General features: G+C 36.1%; 3 protein-coding genes across 6 annotated transcripts; 2 read left to right on the top strand and 1 right to left on the bottom strand.

Annotated features, from left to right (window-relative positions):
• Positions 1 to 6,488: 6,488 nt before the first annotated feature.
• Positions 6,489 to 14,338, top strand: LOC113706633 (DNA repair protein RAD5A-like). Of its 4 annotated transcripts, none has more exons than XM_027228573.2 (20): positions 6,491 to 7,476; positions 7,749 to 7,882; positions 7,995 to 8,124; positions 8,338 to 8,391; positions 8,491 to 8,640; positions 8,758 to 8,909; positions 9,021 to 9,102; positions 9,181 to 9,450; positions 9,579 to 9,725; positions 9,946 to 10,101; positions 10,379 to 10,446; positions 10,780 to 10,902; positions 10,992 to 11,091; positions 11,168 to 11,280; positions 11,777 to 12,055; positions 12,166 to 12,366; positions 12,800 to 12,893; positions 12,995 to 13,066; positions 13,378 to 13,476; positions 13,684 to 14,338. In XM_027228573.2, the coding sequence occupies exons 1-20, from the start codon at positions 6,862 to 6,864 to the stop codon at positions 13,804 to 13,806; spliced, it is 3,162 nt and encodes a 1,053-aa protein (XP_027084374.1). In that variant the 5' UTR covers positions 6,491 to 6,861; the 3' UTR covers positions 13,807 to 14,338. The 4 variants fall into 4 exon arrangements, with proteins under 4 accessions (XP_027084380.1, XP_027084374.1, XP_027084368.1 ...); XM_027228567.2 differs by having other exon boundaries at positions 9,018 to 9,102; XM_072057946.1 differs by lacking the exons at positions 8,338 to 8,391; positions 8,491 to 8,640 and having other exon boundaries at positions 9,018 to 9,102.
• A 352-nt stretch (positions 14,339 to 14,690) lies between these two features.
• Positions 14,691 to 17,694, top strand: LOC113706625 (uncharacterized). The gene is made up of 3 exons (XM_027228555.2): positions 14,691 to 14,965; positions 15,361 to 15,479; positions 17,310 to 17,694. Exons 1-3 carry the CDS (start codon positions 14,881 to 14,883, stop codon positions 17,421 to 17,423), a joined length of 318 nt encoding a protein of 105 aa, XP_027084356.1. The 5' UTR covers positions 14,691 to 14,880; the 3' UTR covers positions 17,424 to 17,694.
• A 264-nt stretch (positions 17,695 to 17,958) lies between these two features.
• On the bottom strand, positions 17,959 to 23,660 carry LOC113706614 (GABA transporter 1-like). Its single transcript, XM_027228544.2, has 7 exons — positions 23,281 to 23,660; positions 21,671 to 21,901; positions 19,844 to 19,941; positions 19,479 to 19,665; positions 19,251 to 19,381; positions 18,854 to 19,087; positions 17,959 to 18,480 (listed from the first exon to the last, which is right to left on the bottom strand). Exons 1-7 carry the CDS (start codon positions 23,405 to 23,407, stop codon positions 18,100 to 18,102), a joined length of 1,389 nt encoding a protein of 462 aa, XP_027084345.1. The 5' UTR covers positions 23,408 to 23,660; the 3' UTR covers positions 17,959 to 18,099.
• Positions 23,661 to 23,791: the final 131 nt, after the last annotated feature.

Here is a 23,791-nt window from a genome sequence, read left to right as displayed (position 1 = left end):
CCAAAACTAATTTTTCCTAATATCCATAGCATGACAAATATGTAGCAGTGATATCACTCAATTAAAATTGTAATTCTGAAAATGATAGATAAAATTTAAAAATTATGAATTTCTTTTAAATCAAATCTGTGCTTTTCCATTGGTAATTGGGGATCAGAGATCGTATGCTGGGAAAATAATAATATGAACAATTGAAAAAATTTCAACAAGACACCAAATATTGACAAGAGGCCAGAAGAAATTATTAAGAATTAGGTGCCTGAAAATATCCGTATTGACGCGGACAAGCTGAGTCAACTCGCTTAAAATGAATAAAATTCCGAGTGTGGGTGAGCTTTAGTGGACTGTTTTAGTACTATAAAATCCCAATAGCACGGTACATAGAACAGGACACCAACCTTAATAATATGAACAATTTGGCGGGAAGAGCTGTGGTGATTTAGTTGTCACCCGCCAACAATTTCATTGTTTTGAATTTATAAAAGCAAAAATGTTTTTTAAACTAACGGTCACTTCCTAGAAATTTTGGGTACCTAACTTAGGTTGTGTTTGGATTGCATTTTCCGTCATTTTTCATGGAAAAATTACTGTAGCGATTTGATATATGTGAGGAAAAAAGGTGATAGGGAAATGTGATCACGGAAAACGACAATATTTTCCGACGGAAACAAGCAATCCAAGCAAGGCCTTAAATTCGCAGGGTGTTAATTGTAAATGGCTATATTTATTTTCCTGGTTTATTGATTTTGCATTTTTTCTTTTCAAGAATTTCTTTTTTGGGTTTCTTTTGAGTTTTAATTTTAAGAACTTCAAAATACCATTTCACTTACTTATGGCTGTTTTTCTATGTTCAGTTTTAAAAGTATCCTCTTGAAATCTTACTATCATGAAGTTGTTTAATTCAATCTAGTTTAACATTTGTGCCAATTACTTATTCTTTTTTATCTATTCAACACTTGCATATTATATGGAGAATAATAATAACTCTACTATTTGACAATGTCTAACCCATGTTGCAAAGATGTTTAATTCCATAACAAGTGATTGAAATTCAAGTAGTTAGTCATGATGTTTCTCAATTTTCTCAATCATGTGAACTATGAATAATAAGAGAGAAATTCTGAAATTGATAATTACATTTGTGAAAGTAGTTCAAAAAATGTAGAACAAAGTGTCAAAACCAAATTCTATAAGTCGCTGCATGATATACAAAACACAATGAATACATTTGCTTGACACTTAAAATATAATTTTTAGTAATTTAAAGTTTTTGCCTAACTATTCAACCTCTACTAAGATTGGTGACATCTTGCAGGTAAATTTTTCTATATTCTCATAGTTGCCTTGCTAGCAAAGTAGTAATCACAACCCTTCCATTGGTTTTATTTTAAGGAACCTTCACAGGCATATTAAGTTAATTTAAATGCAATCCTTCCATTGCTTGCAAAAATTGCTAATTTAGCTAATAGATTACTCTTGTTAATTTGACATTAGATTTTCACTAAGTATTTTAAACTGTCGTGAACCTTTAAATAAAGATTAAAAAGGGGATTTTATTTTTGGCCTTGGAACAGCTATATACTACAAGAAAAATGACAATAAGTTTGCTTATGAAGGCCCTTCAGGGGTCGGTCCCGTGGTTGTAGCTCAGTTGAGCGAGAGCCACGTCCAGAGATCGATTCCCCGGGTGACCTTGGTCGGTGACGTTGGGCAGTCTCTCCTGGCCCGCAGTTGGGATTAGTTGGGCCGTACGGTATTACCAGTTCATGGGCCCAGATACCCAACTGTGTCGACCAAAAAAAAAAAAAAAAGTTTGCTTATGAAGACAGATGTGCATTGTATTACTCTTTTTTTTTGGTCAAAATGATTCTTATAGATTGTCAAAACTGTACAATTGCGAGCAAAGGCTCCATAGAGCTATACAATCAGTCTTATCTGAATTATACCTAAGGCATATGAGCTAATCCTACTACAAATATGATTATGTTCTTTACTAACTAAATACAAGGAGCACATTTGAAACAACAATCTTAATTGATGAATGTCTTCCAACAAAGTAACTAATCTCATGTCATGAGTTTTTCGAGACAAAATGTAGTTGAGAGTTTGCTTGTTTTTGACTTGGACCTCATCTTTCTCCAATCTAGCACTGCAGCTTTGCTCATCAGTAGCTTGACAGTGCCATGTATTACTGACCTCAACATAGTTTAAAGCACTTGCGCAATGTGAGTAATCCCATTTCCTTTTTTTACATTTTACCTTGATGCAGCAATCACTCAGATTAGCCAGTGGGTAGGAAAGGGGAGAGTTCTTTTAAGTTCTTTTTGCTATCAAGTTTAAGATTCAAATCCTGAATTTGACAGTTATGAGTATAAAGATTTGTGGAGAGAGATGGGAGGTTAAAAAAAATCATATATTGAAAGAGAATTTTGACATCTAGGCTGTAACTTCTGCATTCTTGAGAATTTTGACATTCAAAAAGGCAATAATTTGCAGTCTTGTAGCCATGCAAGACAAGAATTCTTGTAGATTGGTAAATGGATCTCTTTAGTTCCATATGGTTACCGTATAAAATTATAGGAAATTACAAGGACACCAAGAACAGCAGACTTTTATTACTGATGCCACCTGGTTTATGCCAGAAAAACAACAGGAATGAATCGATGTCTATGGAAAAAAATGTGTGCTGATGAACGCACTGCCATAGCACGCCAACTCTTCAAAACCTTGAAACTCCCTGCTTTCCTCCCCTCGGTGGATGCATCCACTGATTTTACTTTTATGGTGGTCTGATTATACAGAAAACTAACTACCGGGTTCAGAAAATCGATCACTTGTTCTTTTTCCTACTGGTTTTGGTTCAGGAAACAAGCAAGCGCAAGAGACAGCTCACTTCATCTAAAAGTAAACAAATATCTGATATTATAGCTTTCGAACCCCTATTGACGAGAAGAAATACTTCAGGAGGTAGAAGAAATTGATCACCAAAAGGATGAGAACCGAAAAATAAGATACTTGCGAACGTATTTTCACACACACCAATTTGAAGATGCCACTGCTCCCTCTTTTCAAGACTATTATCAAAGCCGCATCCGCAAACCACCGCCGATCCCTACAGCCAATTTTGCTCTTGCCGATCCTTGTTTTTCCCCTTTTCCTTCTGGCACTGATAAGAATCCAGTCACCAGGACTCACTACTTTGCCCATCCAAATGATCGACGACTTTCTATGGATATTGTTCAAGTTGTCGGGGATGTTCCTGAACCGATAGGTAACTTTTCCATTTTCCTACTTTCTTTTTCTTTAAATCGATGCTAATCTGAATTTCTCCTGTAAATGCAACTTCGCAGGTGTTGCTAAAGCCATTATTATTGAGGACATGGATTCTGATGATGACATTAATATTGCTGATGTTTCAATACATTTGACTAGCCGATCATCAAAGAAATCAAAAAAAGAAGTCAAGACCCAAACCTTCTTTCGCCGAAAAGCTGAGAAACAGGAAATGGCCAAAATTGCTCGCTCCAAGACAACTGAGATGGGGTCTTCGAAAAATGCAACTCCACCAGTGACCACTAAACGGTCGAAAGTTATGACGCAAAAAAGTTCTGCTGCTGTGGACTCCTTTGATTCCAATGATGAATTGGTTGAAGAAACTCGAAATATTATCAAAACAGTAGTATTATATTATCTATTCTTGCCTTCTTATTTTTTCTACTACTACAATGCTCGGATCCTTGTTGATTTGCTTGTGTTCTCTCTTGTTTGCATTGTAGGATTTGAATGGTGGTACTTCTTCACCTGCTCCATTCTCGATGACAGAAATTATGGCACGAATTCAGCAAGTGATCGGTCCACCTCCTGGTTCCACACCCGAGGCATCGGCAACAACCTCATCAACTGCTGAGTTGCCTTTGGAACAATGGAAACAGGTCCTCAGCAAGGTCATCAATAGCCCCATTGATCAAATTTTTGGCCCAGAGCTGGGAGATTTCAAAACGGCTCTTGAAATTTTCATGAAATCCGATGGATCAGGGCTGACTAAAGCTGATCGAAGAGTTGTTTATCAATTCTTAATCGGCCTCCCTTACCATTCTCAATCCTTTAAAAGAAGTCAAGAAGACCTCCGAGAATATAATCAATGGGTTCAGGATAAGACTCACAAGGAGCGATAATGTAACGAGTCTGCCAATGGACTGACTATTGTGGATGCCAGCATCAAGGCCCTGATCCAAAAAGAAGAGAATCTGATGGCCAAACTGGATGAATTCGTGCTCAGAAAACTCATACATTCAAGGAAAATTTTGACATCCAGGCAATAACTCTTGAGAATTTTGACATCAAAAAGGGAAATAACTTCTCGTCTTCTAGTCACGCAGGGCAGGGAAGATGGATATCTTTGACTTCCATAGTCAAATCAAAACTCGACTATCACATAATTAAAATGTCTAAATATCACATAATCCTATAGTGAAAAAGTGTCTGATAACACCTATTTGCAAGTTAATTTCATATTAATTACCATTTATCTATAGAAAATTACTAGGACACCGAGAATGGCTGAGACCTTTGTTTCATTAGCTATGATTTCTAGGAGAGAAGCTCTCGTTCAACTTCCCTATAATCATAAAGAAATAAATTTTAAATCGAAGACCCATCGGAAGTGTATGATCTAGCTGAAAGAAATAAAGCTTTTAGAATAATAACAAGTCAGTGAAATGTTTTTAGTATTAGAACACGAAGTGGACAGTCATACTATACATACTTAAAAATTTGAAAGCTTGTCAAATGTATTTTGTAGGCATCTCAATGAATTGTAGTATAAGTATATCAAGTACTGTGTATAAGCATCTAGTTTGGGACTTGTTTAATAATATAATTTAGTACTTAAATCTAATTGATTTAGGCCTTAGCATGTTCAGATATATTTGATAACAAAAAATATAATATTTTTAATTAATAAAATGGATTTGAATTATCTAGGCGAAACTCACTCTAAAAAATAATTAAAAGCTATTCACTTTTATACTCATATATTAGGATTTCAATGTTTAACAATTCAATAATTTAACGGATTTAGATTGTCATATTTAGTTTTATCAAACGAATCCTTAGTCTTGTTTGACCCAAAAATATGAATATAGTCAAAGGTCATGTTTGATAAAACTAAATCTAAATTATGAAAATTGAATGCTGAAACAATTAATTTGTTGAACTTTGAGCGTTGAAAAAAAAATATGAACATTTGATTCCTTATACTAAATCCATATGTAGTGTTTGACAAACATCTAAAACTAAATGCTTAATAAGATAAATTGTACAATTTTGTCCTGCTATCTTTTCATTATAAAAAAACTTGTGATTTAATTAGCTTGAAATTGTTATGTATGAAAAAGACAATAATTACTTTTAATTAAATAAATAGAAAAGATGAAATGTGTTATGAAAAATATTAAAAGAAACACTACAATCCAATAATTCATCTAACATTCAATAATTTATCTAACATCTAAATTCGACCTAAGAAAGTAAAAAATGATTGTTTTGTAATATTTACAGTATTGTATTACCATTGAGTTTTGCCCAAAATTTGTATTTTGGTTTCGAATAATCCCATTCATTCTTTAATTATCTTTGCATAAAGTCACTCTTATTTTTCATATTTCAATGTTGATCTAATTCATTCCCAACATTTTTTTTAAACTGCCTCCACTATAATTATTTGGATGTGTTTCAATCAAGTATAATTTTATAAATCGCCTAAATACACTTAGATCTTTCTAATGAGGTCAGCTAGAATTCTTTGATTTCATACCTATATTGCACATAGATAGACATATATTGCATAATGTACTTAAAAAAAAAAAGAAACATAAAAAACCAACGAATAAGCAATATCACTTACTTTACTAAAGAGGGAAAAAATTAAGAATTCGAGAAAACTGGGTGAATAGCAAACGATGAAAAGTGAGATGGAGGAAAAAAATAACATTAAGGAGTAAATTCACTAATTAGAAAAATAAAATATGCGAAACATATTGAGAAGAGGTTGGAAGTCATTAAATAGAGAAAAAACAAAAGTTGAAAGGCATTAGGTCGAAAGTATCAACTTATTTAATTGGGAAGGATTCTAAACATGGTTAACAAATAGAGATGGATTTTAAAAACAAGATAAAATAGTTAAAGTAAATTTGCTGATTAAAATAACAATTCATCATAATCAGTCGTTGACTTAGAATTTTTGTACTTAAAAAAATACACACAAGTTCTATACCACTTAACATTTTAATAGATAAGTTTTGCTCACAGGACAACCAAAGCTCCTAAATCAACCAAAGCTCCTAAATGAGCACTCTTTCTATCAAATGCGCATTAAAGCTAATAGCAGCACACGAACAAAAGGACAGTAAAGCTAGTAGTAGCGAGCTTTTGTTTATAGAACCTTTGAAATGGTTCTATAGAATCTTTTTTTTTTTTATAGAATCTTCTTTTTTTCCTTTGAAATGGTTCAGACGGCACTTTTTCACCTAATCAAACCGACAGTAAAGCTAAGAAGTGGAACATGAACAAAAGACAGCGGAAAAGCAAAACGAGAGTACTCTTTATGACTGGGATGGCGGGAAACTGGGAATGTACCCGATACTCCTGAACTATATAAACACCACCCCCGCCACTTTTCCGTTTTGCGCCCTTTTAAAAAACCCCGTATTCTAGGGCTTCTCAAAATTTTCCCCTTCTTCTAAAGCCAACAAAATTTAAAAATTGCTACCATTCCCAAATTCAAATTTGGATATAGAGCTGCCTCGATTTTCTCAAATCACAACTAGGGTTTCTATTCTCTTCAGTTCAAGCAAAACCTAAATGGGTATTAGTAAAGTTACCGATGAATTGGTTTTGATGGTTCGATCCATCGTAGGCGCTGAATACTCAAATATGGATATAGTTCGAGCCCTGCACATGGCCAAGAATGATCCCACGGCTGCAATTAACATCATTTTTGACACTCCCGGTTTTAGAAAACCTGAAATTCCCAAAAAACCCGAGCCTTTGAATCGAAATTTGAGCCCCGAGCCGGCAACTGTGGCAAATCCCAGTGTGAATGGTACTGACGATCATGATAGCAAGGCCAAGAATCAGAATTTGTGTCGGGTTTCGGCTTCAAATGGGGCTGTAAAGGCTAGGATAGAGGATAGTGAGAGAGAGAGGAAAGTTGAGGATGCGAGGTGTTCGAGCTCCAATGGGTGTTCGAGTTCGAGTTCAATGGGGAGTGAATGGTGGCTCGTGGGGTGTGGTGAGGTTGCAGGGATTTCGACGTGTAAAGGAAGGACTCTGAAGCCTGGGGAGGAGGTTTTTTTCACATTTCCGGTGGAGAGAAAGTTGAGTTCACCTTCTCCTGGAAAGTCTGGGGGTGGTCGGGGGCGGCAGGTGTCTTCTTCTTCTGAAATTGTCAGATTTTCCACGAATGCTTGTGGAGAGGTACTATCGTTCATTGATCTAAGTTGAATTGTTAAGAAGAAAATTAGAAGACAAAGTCATATGCTTTGTGTTTGTAAAATGCATCTGTTGTCCCCTTTTTAATGATAAAGTGGTGCAAGGATAAGTAAGATCTTAATTTGCTGAAAAATGTCTAATTTGGTGAAAGTAGCATGGCGTTTAATATAGTTGTTTGAGAAGCGTGAAAAATGAAACAGCTTTGGTTGGACCTTTAAGATAGTATTTTTTACATATGTTTGTGATAATGCTAGCAGATTGGCCGCATCCCATATGAATGGGCTCGATGCTTATTACCACTTGTGAGGGACAAGAAAGTTAGAATTGATGGGCATTGTAAATCCGCTCCACCTGTATTAGGAATTATGGACAGCATTATTCTGTCCGTCAGGTATAGTTGTGATGATTGGGTTCTGTATATCTTATATTGTACTAATTTGTATATGTGGTTGTGCAGTAGATAGAGGGTGACAGTTGATTTCTTTTAATTGCATTATATGCAGCGTGTATATAAACGGTTCCATGTTCCAAAAGAGCCATCAGGCTTCACTGAAAGCAGCCTCAAATGATGAATCAGTTATTCATCCTCTGCCAACGCTTTTCCAATTGCTGGGGCTCTCTCCTTTTCAGAAGGTGACAATTTACTTTTAGCAGTTTTGTTTTTAAACAACTCTAAGAGTTAGTACGGTGTAATCATTCAGTGTGTATATAGAGTGTAATAAAAACAATAAGTTTGGTCATGTTTGACTTCGTGTGTGTAGTTCCAAATAACCGTTAAAGTGCTGAGTATGGATGTTGTGGTTTTGTCATGTTTTTGAGCTGTTTAATGTCATTAATCTGTTTTAGGCAGAATTCACTCCAGGCGATTTGTATACGAAGAAGCGTCCGTTGAACTTAGAGGTACATTAAACATTACTGGCTGTCGAGTTTCTTCAGAAATGGATTAAGTTTTTTAAAATAAGAAAAAAAGCCTTTGAGTTCTATATTTAATCTGAACAGGACAGCTTTAATGTCTCTGCACCATTGTTTCCTATTCCTAAATTCAAGAGCCAATCAACTCTAGATGGAAGTAAGATGGAAAATGAGGAGTCAATATCTGACAATGATCTTGACAAAATTGTTGGTGTTGCAGACAACTCTGAATTACTGGTACTGGCCTACAGGCAGTTTGCATGTGAATGTGCTCTGTGAAGTTTGATGTCTTTTTTGGGGCTGGGGGTTGTATATGATTTCTCTGCATGTTAACTATATTGGCACTTATTTTAGGAAATGGAACCTCCAAGTACTCTTCAGTGTGAACTTCATCCATATCAGAAGCAGGCTCTTCATTGGATGATTCAACTTGAGAGGGGCCATTGCCTGGATGAAGCAGCATCAACGTTGCACCCATGTTGGGATGCGTACCGGCTTGCAGACAAGTAAGTTAGAAAGCTTTGTTTTCGAGTTGGTGACCAGGAGAATGCTTAAATTCTCTAATTATCTTATAATTTGACTCATCTTCTAAAGCTGGGTGTGTTCTTTGCTAGAAGGGGGCTTGTTATATACTTGAATGCATTTTCTGGCGATGCAACAACAGAATTTCCAAGCACTCTTCGGATGGCCAGAGGAGGAGTATGATTCTGGATCTCATCTTAAATTTTTATTCAGTTGTTTTTCCTGTATTGCATTTAAATCAAGGAAAATTTGAAGATTCTGGCAGATTCTATGGGGCTTGGGAAAACTATCATGACCATAGCTCTTCTTCTAACACATTCTGAAAGAGGTGGTTCATTAGGAAACCAATTGACAGCCCAGACTTTGACTGGAAATGGTGAAGCTAGCCTTATTTCAGATCAATCTCCAACGGCAAAAAAAGCGGCAAAAATTTCTGGATTCGAAAAGCTTTTGAAGCCAAAAAACTTTCTCACATGTGGTGGAAACCTTATTATCTGTCCAATGACCCTTATAGGTCAGTGGAAGGTATGTACACATTGACTGCAAGCAGTGTTTGAAAAATCAAATGAAATGGTGAATTTACATGTAGCATGTAGAGTGAAATATGTTTGCTAGGTTTTTTACTGTGAAACAAATGGTTATCTTGATAACAGGCAGAAATTGAAACCCATGCACAACCTGGGACTTTGTCGATTTACATTCACTATGGGCAGAACAGATCAAGGGATGCACTCGTTCTAGGCCAAAGTGATGTTGTGCTCACAACTTATGGAGTTTTAGCCTCAGAGTTCTCAGCAGAGGTATTTTTACAATCTCTTCGTTTGATCATAACAGAAGTAGCTAAAATTTCACTTGCAGTTTCCTATGCTGAAGGAAATCTACCACTTGCAAGTTATGCTCAGATTGCTGGAAATCCTTTTGCCTGACTCTTTTGCCCTTCATCTGCTATTGACATGATTATAATCTGTCTTATCTGGGATAATTATCTGACAAGCTCATTTAATGGGTTTTCCTTTGTAGAATGCTGATGTCACTGGGGGACTCTTCTCAGTGAGATGGTTTAGAGTGGTGCTAGACGAAGCACACACAATAAAGTCTTCAAAAAGCCAAATTTCCATGGCTGCAGCTGCGCTTGTTGCTGATCGTCGATGGTGCCTTACTGGCACCCCTATCCAGGTATATTGGGTGATTATTTGGCCTGAAATAAAATATGTTGCATTCATGTATGCTCTGTTGCTTGAAGATATTGAAGAGCACTCTAACATTTATTATGACAAGTTTGAATTAAGTCTTCTTTGCACCTTAAGCTTGGGAGCAGTAGAGTTCTTTCTCTAAATGCAGATTTTGAAAGAAGCTTATGATGATTGTAATTGAGCTTATCTACCTCGTAGTAATCTTCAGATTTTACCTTTTAGTCTAATTCTTTTTTCTGAATACAATTCTTTTGCAACAGAACAACCTAGAAGATCTTTACAGTCTTCTTCGATTTTTGAAGGTGGAACCATGGGGAAGCTGGGCATGGTGAGGTTTAGCTTCCATTCTTTTTTTGGATATTAGGTTTCACCATTGGAATTGTTTTTATCACCATTCTTCTTTCTTTAATCCAGCTATGGTTGAAATTTAGCTTACAATAGGATCTTTCTTTATTTTTATGCTTTTGATTTTGTGAAGTTTGTGGTTATGTTGCTCTAGGCTCTAGCTGAACTGTTTTATCTTTTGACTTTACCAAATCCTGTTTCTGTTGCCCCTTCAGAGATTGCATGCTGCCCTGCTATTGGAAAGTGTTCTAGTGATCCTTTTTTCCAAAAATTTATAGCAGATTGCCTTGGATTGACCAATGGATGCTTAATTTAGGTGGAACAAACTTGTTCAGAAACCTTTTGAGGAGGGTGATGCGCGTAGTTTGAAGTTGGTCCAATCAATATTAAAGCCAATTATGCTAAGAAGAACTAAATCTAGTACTGACAAGGAAGGCAGGTAAGGTTATCTAAGGAATCCGTAAATTCTAATGTTCCTCCATTGTCTATGTTGCTTGCTATATTCCTTGTACTTTTATGTGTTTGCAGGCCAATTTTGGTTCTTCCACCTGCTGATATTCAAGTGATATATTGTGAACTTACAGAAGCAGAGAGGGATTTTTATGATGCTTTGTTTAAAAGATCAAAGGTATTTAATTGATCTGAAGCACTTTTTTTTTGGGGTATCCATTTCCCTAATGTTCCATTTTGTCCCATATCTTAAGGTGAAATTTGATAAATTTGTCGAGCAAGGACGTGTTCTTCACAATTATGCTTCAATATTGGAGTTGCTCTTGCGTCTTCGTCAATGTTGTGACCATCCATTTTTAGTGATGAGGTAGGATATTTTGTATTTTCCCTTGTATTCCCTTCTTTAGTAACATATCTTATGGTTAAACAATGAAATTTTGGTACCATGAATTGTGCATAAATCAAACTAGACAAACCCCAACTACAGCTCTCACTATTGAATGGAAAGCTTAAGACAGCCCCACTAGCCTGCTGATCTTTTGCAACTCAACCTAATGCTCTAATAGCCACATCTAGCATGTTCACAGTGCTGCCTGATTTAGCTCTCCAACTTTCTGAGTTTTTTGGAAATTGTTTACACAAGAAGTAAGCTTTATCTGATTCCCATTATCCCATTGATAAGTCATTTATGACTAAGGATAAAGGTTACTGCCATGGTCTCCTAATGTTTTAGAGCTTTTGACCATGTGCTATTGAGTGATGGGAGATGTTCTGTAAAGCTTGCACATGCTCACACATGTTTATGTGAGAATTTTCTGAGATTAGTTTTAATGATTCATTTTTGATGGGTTTTATGTGTCCAGTCGGGGCGACACGCAAGAGTTCTCTGATCTGAATAAGCTCACAAGACGCTTTCTTAAGGTTGGTCAGGACATTGTGGATGGGCAAGCTAGAGATGTACCATCACTGGCTTATGTTGAGGAGGTTGTTGAAGAGTTACGAAAAGGGGAAGTAGGAGAGTGCCCGATATGCCTTGAAGCTTTTGAAGATGCTGTATTGACACCATGTGCTCATAGACTATGCAGAGAATGCCTCTTAGCAAGTTGGCGAAGCTCTACTTCTGGTTTTTGTCCTGTTTGTAGGTACCATCATGCTTTTTCCTTTTATTTCTTCTAACACTCTTACATGGTATGAGCTTACTACATTATCCTCTTGCCTGACACTAATTCGTTGGGAGCTTGTCACATTCCAGAAAGATGATTACCAAGCAAGAACTTCTCACAGCTCCTACTCAGAGTCGCTTCCGGATTGATATTGAGAGAAATTGGGTCGAATCATCTAAGGTTTCTGCTCTTTTGCATGAACTTGAAATTCTTCGCTTAGCAGGGTCCAAGAGCATTGTTTTCAGCCAGTGGACTGCCTTTCTTGATCTATTGCAGATTGCTCTTTCTCGGTAACATTTTCTGTCTTCGTTTTGCCATCATTTGTTTTCTAGTACTGGAATGTAACGTTCTGTTTGTTAGCCATTCAGTTAATTTGCTTGGCTTGTTTACCATTCCATAGCCCTCTAATATCTAGCAAAAGGGGTTATTTTTGGTTTCTTTATATTTGATTTTCTCAGGCTAGATTGGGTCTGGGTGTTGGAGTGGGGGGGATTTTTACCAAGAGCATGACATGATGTGAAGAATTTTGAGCTGTCTGATCGTCTAGTGTATATGTGTAGAGTTCTTGAGAAATTTGTTGGCCAAGTTTCGCTTTTTGTATTTTGTTGCATAATGGTATTAATCCGTGACTATTATTGTCTCAATCCGTTGATTAATTCTTCTAAGCCTTATTTGCCTTTCATTTCTTTTGCAATTCTTTCCCCTCTCCCTTTCTACTTTTAGGAGTGATATTCAATTTCTTCGTCTGGATGGGACCCTTAACCAGCAACAACGTGAGAATGTAATAAAGCAATTCTCAGAGGAAGATAACATCATGGTTTGTCTCCACGGTTTTGGCATGAGGAGCATACTATCTAGATTTTATTTTATTTATTTATTTGTTTTTTGGGCTCACTTCTTCAAATTTGACTTAAACAGGTTTTGCTAATGTCATTGAAGGCTGGGGGAGTTGGGATCAACTTAACAGCTGCATCCAACGCTTTTGTCTTGGTATGTATCTTGCTGGTAGTCATGTGTACAAGGTCTTGCAAATTTGTGGAGAGCATTTGTCCTTGAATATGTTGTCAAGGAGTGTTTACTTTGAGTTGTGCCTTGCGGAAGTAATTATGGATGAAAACACTAGTATGAGTTCTTTTTATTCAATCGGCAAGTGGGAAACAAAAAATTTGCTATCATCAATTGGAAAATCGGTTTCTTGTCAGTAATCTCATAAATCTGCTGACTTCAATAGTAGAAAAGTAGTACTTGGAATTGGCTTTTGTTCCCTGTATATACACTAAGCCTACATTTGACTTATATAGGATCCCTGGTGGAACCCAGCCGTAGAGGAACAAGCTGTAATGCGCATTCATCGCATTGGACAAACTGAAAAAGTAATGATCAAAAGGTTCATCATGAAGGTACATCATAAAATCCTTTTGGAATTGTCCTGCAAGTCTTATTTTGCTAGTTTGGTAGCGTTCTTATTCTCTTGTTGACACTAGATATGTGGCTGGACCCTGTACTTTGGATTAGACATGAATGTGATTAACCTTTATTGGTACTCGGTAGAATTGTTGGTATAACTGAACTGTGGCGAATACTCACGTGGACTATCTTGGTGGCAGGGAACCGTAGAAGAAAAAATGGAAGCAGTGCAAGCACGCAAACAACGGATGATTTCTGGTGCTTTGACTGACCAAGAAGTTAGATCAGCGCGCATCGAGGAGCTTAAGATGCTTTTCGCTTAAAGCAGACTAGCCTGCTGCTACGTTGTGTCAACAAGTCTTTGCCTCCGACAGAGTCAAACTCAAATTCCTGGTTCTCTCGGAGTTGCAGTACCTCAAGAAGTGCATTGGATTTCATTTATCTCCTCGCCACTTTCGCTCTTGACCTATAAGACTGAATTGAAGCCCAAGTTATAGCTGTTGAGAAAGAGATAAATGGAACGGATGCTGCTATGAATGTCAATCACATAGCTCCATCATTTCTCTGCAGTTCTTAGAGCTATGATCTGAAATTACTCAAGGTTGAGTTGGTGACTTGTTTGTATTCGTTTCATAGGTAATTATGCGGGATTTAGGAATTTTCTACTAAGGGCCCATATTGGAGACACTGGTCAGTGGTCAGTGGTCAGGACTCAGAAGCTGATGATTGTTGTAGCTGCATCGGTGTTGTATCTTGTGTTATTGGCAAAATTCAAAATTTGGCCAAACTTGTAAAATGATTATAACTCTTAGTAAAACCAACTTCATCTTTATGGAAATTACGTCCGATTTACCATCTCCACCTGATTTTTGTAGAAAAATGTTGATTTGTAACCTTACATGGAAGGCTATATCGAAATCTTGAAGAAGTTGTGTTCAAAATTAAGATAGAACAAAGATTTTTTTTTTCCACTTTTTAGTTGGATTTAGCTTCTTGGTACTTATTTAGTCCACTTTTTAGCTCGAAATCTTGAAGAAGTTGGATTTAAATTATGTTCCACTTTGTAGTTGGATTTAGCTTAACATATACTAATACTTATTTAGTCCTATATAAGTGTGCCCATTTATTTCACTCTTGAGATTAGATGCTATTTAACAAATTAGCCCGTCGCCGTTTTTGCGATATATTTTTTTCAACATTATTTTGAGAGATTTGTCATCAACAGTTTATATGGTAAATCGAGAGACGGAAGAATGTGAAGTTAACGTGTATTTTTCGCCTAAAAAAAAGAAAAAGAAAAAGAAAGAGGAATCCACTGCCTGCGTAATAGTACATAATACACATGCTCATAGGTGGAAGGGCAGTTTCAGAGTAGTACTCCACTAATTAAGGTGAAGATGAGCTCGGAGGTAGCCGACGCCACAGCACCGCGCCGGAAGTTGTCGTGCTCCACCTACTTCGATGCGCTCTGGTTTTGCTATTGTACACCCGCTCTCCCTTCTCTCTCTTTGCCCTACTCACTTTATCATTGACTTTTCATCCTCATTTCACAGAATTAAAGTTGGTAATTTATAGTTTGCTGATTATATGTTTCCGTGGACCTAAATTCTTGAGAGCATTAATTGGTATTTACAGTATCAATTAAATTCTATTGTAGCCCAGAAATATTCCAGATTCTAAAATTATCTGTCTGATTTTACGTAAAGGTTTATCATCATCATGCCTTTCAGATATAGAGATGTCTTTCTACAATTCTTTCTTGCTTCTCGTTGTATTCAACTCGACAATCTGAACAGCAGTTTTATTTCTATTTCTATTTCTATTTATTTTGGGTGGTTGACTCGTTGGACTGAGTGGTAAAAAATTGTGATTTGCAGCACCTGTACATCAGATGCAGCAATACTATCGGATGGGTTGGCTGGATAATTGTTCCGCAAAGTGGAATGCTCTATTTGATTGTCTAAACCTCAAAACCAAGAGACCTTCTGAGCTGGAGGTCTGTATAATTTATTTTTATTGTGCAAATCACAAGGACCCTCTTCCTCAATTGGTGAAAGGCCATTGTCATAGCTTGATGTAAAACTGAAAATGCATTGATTAACAGCATCTTGAAAGGCATAGGCATAGGCTGTTCTAATTTAAATGGCCAGGGACAAAGCTGATTATTTTCTTCTATTTATCAAATGTTTTCCTCATGTCAAGCTTGATTTGGCTTCTAAACTTCCTTTCTACGTCATTAGAGGGTAATATACCCTTAAAGCAGATGCGGGTTCCTGGTTTTTTGTTTGAACTAGGCTGTTGTATTGTTTTAACTATGAACTAATTAGACAATACTTTGAACATGACATTTGGATTCTGAAGGTTTTGGCTAGAACTGAGAGTAGTTGTGCTACAGAACATAACAAACTGCAGTAAGAACAGTAAAAGACAACTACGTGTTATTCTCAGAGTTCGTGTAATTTCCCCCATTAAGTAGGGGAACTAGATCCCTGGTTAGCCCCAAGCAAATACTAAACATATCCAGTGCTTAAATGTTCATATCTAGGTGATAGATTTCGTATCCAAAAAACCCCAGCATTTAGTGTTGAGAAAGTAACTTGGACAGTTAAAATACTATTATCAGAGAAAATAATTGGTGCAATTTTGATCCCCATGATTATGCTTGGAATGATAATCAACTACCGTATTTTGGACCTACCGGTTTTTAATTTTATGGGACAAACAATCAAGACCATGAGAAAGTTAAGTTTCCAAGTACTTCTGAGCATCATATGTAGCTAAAAGAGGAATCAACTCTATTTCGTCCTTAAATTTCTTCTTGACTACATTTGGATTGCCACTTTTTAAATAGGAAGTCTGAGTTCCTAAATAAAGGTTGCAGTAAGTTTAAGGTAAAAACATTTTATTAATTGTGGGGTTTGTCGGATTATTCTTTGACCTATTAATTACTGTTTGGTACTGCACAGAAATTAAATGATGATTTGCTATTTCTTGAAATAAATCTTAAAAAGATTTGGATTGCCCCTACAGAAAATAACAGCCAACTCGGTCATTTTGCTTTGTTTATTTGCTGCAATGTGCATGAGACAATAAATCCAAAAGTTGTGCTTCACTGGACTAGTTTAAGATCGGTACCATGGCATGTTGTTTCAATACTGAGAGCATTTGTTGAAGATTTATGCCATATAGGTGCATTGAGGGATGCTTGTTTTCCCTACTGTTTCCAAATTGTCATTGCCTTATTGCATTTTTGGATCTTTTACCAGCTAAGAAGTTAATAGTTCCTGACTGATATGCAAGTGTAGTTTCTCTAACTGGGTGTGACAGTACAGTAAGTTGTGATACGTAAAAGCCAGCGTCTTAGCATTCCGTTTCTCCTTAGCCATCTTTGTGGTATTTTAACTACAATCCATTGGTGGTTAATTTTGGCTAAAAAAAAAATCAAAAGCATATTCAATAAGTGCTGTGTTCAAATAACATGGTGTGGCATTGCTTCTGAAGTTGGTGCCTAGAAGCAAAAACTATAAATTTATCAATGCACATGACCACTCTGGAAAATGGTGGATTCTTTTTCTGCTTATTTATTAAATCAGCTGTCATCATGTTCAGAGGAACATCTGGAAAACAATTCGCCAGACACTGTTGTCATTAATGCTTGTACTTGGGATTTGATCCTGCTATTGTTTCCCTCTTATTACTTCATGACCTTCAGATTATTCTTAGATGACTTTTCTTTTTGGAAGGAGTATGAAAAGTCGGATTATATTCCATAGTGCTTCTGTTTTATGCTTTTCAACCGATTACCAATTTAGTCTTCTAAATGCAGGAAATCCTCGAGAAACGTGAGCAGGCCAACAATCATATATGGTCCCTTCGGTCACCTGAAGAAGCTGCAATTCATTGGCAAGAACTCTTCGGACATTTGGATGAAGTTGAATGACGTGTTACCATCTATAGTTTCTCATTGTTTGAACTTTTCTTCTGAGTAAAGAAGCAACAGCCCAAGTAATTTAATAATTTCAAGATCCTTGCCTTCATTTGGCTGATTGATGGAGCGGTCCATAGTTTTTTGAGGGATTTTGTAGGTGTTGAATAGCACTTTTTGTTAGCTAGCTCTAGGAGCTGTAGACACTGAACAGAGGGTTACTCTTTTTATGTTGAACCAAGAAAGAGTGGTAGATTCTGGTGAAACGTGAGATCATTTCATTAAATGGCTAATTGATTAAGGCTGGCAACTTTGAATTTACTAATCAAATCGATCAGTTTTGTTTAAATATCTTATCAGATACAAGTTGCTGTACTTTCTATGTCAACCAAAAAAAAAACAAAAAAGAGTGCTATAGCTAATACATACGTTACAGGTGAATGCTTTTGGTATATCAAAATAAGAACGCTGTATAATTTGCTGCTAGCCATGGTGGCAACCATGAATTCACTAATCAAATAGGTCAGTTTTGCCTGAATATCTCATCGGATACAAGCAATTGTACTTTATTTGTCGAAAAAATGATAAAAAATGTGCTATAGCTAATAGATATTTGACAGTGACAGGTGAAAGCTTTTGGTACATCAAAATAAGATCGCTGTATAATTTGCTTCTAGCCATGGTTATCTAATCATACATTGGCAAATAACCTGTAATTTTTAGCATCAAGACTAATTTGTCTCACTGCAGCCACTGCTCCTATGACCCCCAAAGTACCGAAAACCACGGCTATAGTGACATTTAACCAAAAAATGGGGCTTCTCTTTGATGGCTTGAATGTCAAGTTGAAGAAGACAACAGGAAGGACAAAATCGAGTGGCATGAAACCAAAAGCTCCAAGCAAAGCATTAACGTCTCCAAAAAATGGAAGCATAGCTGCAATTGTAGTTGATATAACAACTGATATGGACCGCAATATTACCCTTGGAACAATATTTCGAACAGAGAATTCACTGCTCTTAGGGTCTGCAAACGTACTTTCAAGAACTTCATTTGTAGGCTGCAAGTACACCTGTGGCAGAAGTCATAATTTGCTATGTTGTTATTATGCCAATTTGATGCAGAACACTTGTAAGAAAGAGTGCCCTAAGCTCCACTTTAACTTGTAGGAAAAACTCATGTCACTGAAAGAATTTATGATTTCAATTTGTCAAAAGCTTCAAAAAGTGAGACAAAGTATCATCTCTAAATCCTAAATTCCTGACTAATATAGACAGCTAAACGGTATAAGGAGAAAATTTATATGTAATGAACAATAAACATTACATTCCAAAATTTTTACGATCTTGTTTCTTTTTTTTTTTTTTGGGGTTGGCTGCTCATATATTTGGGTTTTGATTACTCAGAGAGAATGTGCTAAAAGTTAAATAGTGTTTGGTCTTTACCACAGCAACAGCTGATAGTTGGAGAATGGTGAAAGTATTGGTCATAAAAATGAACCACTTGGGCAGCAAAGCTTTTCCATTATCTGAGAAGTTGCTTAGGATTAGACTTTCAGCTTCATTGCCAAAGGCCCAATAGCCAGAAATGCCTACGGTAAAGAAGGTCAGTGTGACTACGCTGTAACAAACAGAGAGTCCCTTGAACATCTTGCCTTTTACTGGAGGTGCTAATGTCGCCTGTAAATAAATGATCAGAAATGTTCCATTAGGATTGATACAATAAGTTTGTACATTTGCATGGATACCTTGAAAACCTTTTAATCCTGCAAAAAAAAGTCATATAGCCATCTATCTTAATCTTTATTTGTTTGGTCAAAGTTTGAGTGGAATGAAAAGGGACCTGAATTTCTGGAATGATCCCATTTCCATAAGTGGTGGCAATAATGGCCAGCGAATTGAAGATGCCAAAAACTTTAGTTTCAGTACCACCACTCAAGGAGTAGTTCTTGTTTGGTCCCTTAGATGAATTTCCTGAGAAAAAATTATGCAGCCAAAGTTTATATACCATCTTTCTATCAAATAAAGGCTGTTTCAATTAGCAGTACCGACATTACTTAATAGTACTTACCAAGGTAAATAGAGCCTGCAGTGGCACAGGCGCTGTAGGCCAGACAGAGTACTAAAGAGACCAGATTGATATGCCTAAGCGAATGAAAAGATGGCATCTGAGCTAAAATCAGCATTAGCCCTCCAAATATGATCACAAATTCATAGAGCTTCATATCTCCATTTGGATTTACCAACACGTAGATTGCCTGCAAAAGGAGTCGACAGGTTGAGTAAATCTGTATTCTTCTTCATCAACGTATGGTTTATTGTTATCATTATCTTTCTTATGGTATGCCCCGTCCATCATTTTCATGCTCAGTTGCTCAAAATTTCTTGGGCTGAAGGAAAGTGGTGTTAGAAACATATTGTTAAAACGAAACAGACCTTCAAGCACTGCCCTCCCAGAAGAGTAGAGGCTACAACTGCACCATAGCACACCAAGAACTGGACTGGACCTACATAAAATTTTCCCCATTTTGGTCCTGCCAAAATTGGATTTGTAAGGCCAGAATTCGGTTGGATTATGAATAAGCCAATGTCATGCAGAATAGGTACTAATCCATGGAACGAGAAAGGAAAATCTGCAATTATTCTAGAATTTAAGAGGTCGGTAGGAACTTCCTTGTCATTTGGCCGATGTGTCCAGTCTTTCTTTCTTGATAATCTTTTTTGACATATACTCAAAAAATGTAGGAAGGTCTTTCCTACTTGTACGTATTGAAAGTTGAATTTGTAACTTGTAAGAAGAAAAATACGAGACGATTGCATTTGAAGTTAAATATCTAGTATAACAACATAATGTGAAAAAGAAAATATCATCAATTCTAAATGAAATTCACTTGTGCAATCATCCTAGAATATTCTTGAGTGTCCACATGCAGTTAAGTACCTATCTTTTCAGTTTTGACCAAGAACTAATCCAATCACAAAAAAAAAAAGAAAAAGAAAAACATCGTTAATGGAATAATCTTTTATACACTAATGATTTATATTTTAACGTGTTCAAATGCACGTCACATATACAAAATCCTTATTAATATCGCAATAAAAATCACAAGATTTCTTACCAAAATTGTGACATCTATTTTGTCTTGGATAAAGAAAACTTTGACATCTATGAATGAGACCAACATAGACAATAACAGCTGAAGGGCTTACGTGTGGGACTTTGGCAATGATAAAGGGATCAAAAGGATTCTGATACTGTTGCAGTCCAAATGGAACGCCCGCAGAACGTAGCGCTCAAACTCTCATGTAAAATCAAAAAGAGGTTTTCCTCTTTATTTTCAACATAAAAGAGGTTTTCCTAAATTGAATTAGAAGTAAAATAAATTTATTAGCGGTTCTATTTTTCTTCTCTACTATGATGAACGAAAACTAATTAAACCAGTACAATTTTCATTTACAAGACAAGACAAGAATGGTGATCCTAATAGAACAGATAAATTTATTTAGAATTTTTTTTAAAAAAAAAAACTTAGGTTGAAATAAACTTGAAAAAGACTCGCGACAGCTTTATAGAGGCAGGGTTAGTATTTTCCTTACTAGCTACAGAAATTGTCGATGCAGAATTCTCAGCTTCAGAAATCCTGTATCGTGAGTCAGTTGGGTCGTGGTTTGATGGCTGGCGTTTTCTTTTGACTATTAAGAAATAGGTATTCTTTGAATTTTTATAATGGCCACCGATCAAAAATATTGATAAGAGTCGAAAAGGCCAAATGGCAGTTTCAACTCTCAACACCAATACCACCGCTTAGGGGTCTGGTCAACCGAAAACAAATACTAGAACAAATAGAGCATTACGGCACTCTTTAACATGAAGTCACCAAGAGAAGCAATTCTAAGTTTGAACCAAAGTTTTGGACTCTAAAGTACGCTCTAGCATCGTCCATCGAACTATTATTGGATTGGGATCACTTATTATTGAGGCCTTCTTTTATACACTCGATCTAGTCAAATTTTTTCTTATAAATATGTATACCTGATAATGGAGCGAGATTGCATGTCCTCGTGAAACAAAAAGTCAGCAAAATGGGTTCATATCAGAATTTTCATTTTTAATCAGGACTAACTTTTCAAAAAATTTTTATATACATTTGTGCAGAGTTAATAAAATTCTTATATTGACAATGCATAAAAAATTAATTCTATTAATTTTTTTTTTCCGAGATTTTTGTGGGGGTTGGGGGAGGGGGTTTGGGGAGAATTTACCTAAAATATCAGTAGCCATGTCCCGGAATCTGAGTTGCCGGTGACCCAGTTGAGCATGGTGTTCGAGCACTAGAGATATCAAATTGTAGGAGTAGAATGTGACAGCAGCTCCGATGACAAGACTAATCACTCCGGCGGCCCATCCAAGTGAAGCAAAGGCAAATGGCAGACTCAGAAGTGGAGGTGCAACTATGGAAGTTGTCAAGTGATATCCACAATGCATCCACGATCCTGCTCCCCACCCAACCAAAAAAAAAAAAAAAAACTGAGAATCACACTACTAGTATTCTTATCTTTAGCCACCATATACAAGACAAGAGTCAATAACACATATGTCACCTTCCACTGAATTCAGCAACCTTATTCAGGTAGGTATACTTTTGGATTTAGAAAGAGTTTACAGATTGATTATAGGAGAATAAAAATGAAAAGATGAAAAATAACACATATGTCTTCTGTGGAATATATATATATTAGTTTTGGTCTAGTTTGGAAGTTGAATTTTTTTTTTTTTAAAAAAAAAAGAAAAGTAGTGAGCTAATTATAAAATAATGAATTAATCCTCAATGTACCTTTGTATTGGTAATGAGAAATTATATTCAAGGAACATTATATTTGTTGGATATGCAAAAGAAAAGAAACTATATATAATTTATTTGCTTACCAAGTTGACCATACCCGAAGACATGTGCATTTCTTGGTCATAGAAAATTTTGGTTCTTTTAAAATTGCTGATAGAATCTCGAAACCAGCCACGAATTAATGCAAAACAAACATGTCTCATCTCAATTTCCGTTCTCACACTTCTCCTGTCCGGTTCTTTCTTCCCATTCCTTCTAGTATACTACTACTAATTTTCAAGCCTAATATTTGGTACACAGCCAAGAAGAAGTTTTCATGTGAAAAAAATCAGCTTATTGTCAAAATCCCAATAATGATACACAAGCAATTATTTCAAGAAAATGGAAGCTTGGAAACTCAACAGCTAATGCATTCACTTCATGATCCAAATTGACAAACTTGCTTGTAATAAGTTGGGAAGATCGACTCGAAGACCATTTTTTCTATGGAAAAAGAATACTGCGATATTAGGCCATATATTCATAAAAGTTGTTATCGTGGACCTGAGCTATAACTAGATAAGGGGCACCATGAGAGTTTAGGGTATGTGGAATATTTTTCTCCATTTTTGTACAATTTTAGCAAAAAGACAAAGTGGATACTTGTTAAAGTATTGATCCATTGTATTTGTATGTGGGAATTACTGCATTATTAATGCAGAAAAGAGCTCATAGCAACACCATCTCCTATCTTAAAGAAGCACAGATAGTTCTAAAAGTGCAAAAAAAACAAAAAAATTTACTGCCAAAAAGCACCTCTTTCTTGAAATTTAAAGATTTATTATGATAATCATCAATCGTGCATGTCTATTTCATCGACGGCGTTTAGTCAAAGGTGAATATGCGTTGATGGACTTTAATGAAATGGGCAAGAAGAAAAGAACAAATAAAGAAAGGAAAGCAAGAAAAGAGGAACAAATGAAAAATTCTGATATTTACCAAAAAAAAAAAAAATTTCTGATAAGGGTGGCAAGCAAGAGAACAACTTACCTTTAGATTTGAGGACAAAGAGGGCTCCAGCATCAAGCTCCTGCTTTTGATCATTTCCAGTCGGTTGAAGATTATCAGCAACTTCTCTTTCTGATGCTATGGAACTCGGATTCCGAGACGAAACCATGATGATGATCTCTTTCTCTTTATGGGCTTTGATGGATTGTCGGGTATATGGTCTGAGGGAAGGTTGCAGAAAGGTGAATATGAGCTATACTTGCATCCCACATTAAGTTGGTTTCTCCGATGAATATATATACATACTACTAACTATTGTCCTAACTATTGTAAAAGTGGCAGAATAGTACGTTTCGCCGTTGAAGGGTAAGTGTGAAGGCAAACAGCTGGTCAGCCAGCATCCGGCAAAGTTGATTTGCATATTATTTTTATTAGATTTTTCAAACGTGACTTAACGGGAACCTGTTAAAACACTTAAATTATTATTATATAAATACAGACACTCACAATTATTGCACCTTTTAAATTGTGACACTCTCTAAATTAATTACAT

Source organism: Coffea arabica, chromosome 1e (genome assembly GCF_036785885.1).
Source record: "Coffea arabica cultivar ET-39 chromosome 1e, Coffea Arabica ET-39 HiFi, whole genome shotgun sequence".
NCBI lineage: Eukaryota > Viridiplantae > Streptophyta > Magnoliopsida > Gentianales > Rubiaceae > Coffea > Coffea arabica.
This window is presented reverse-complemented; position numbering and strand designations above follow the sequence as displayed.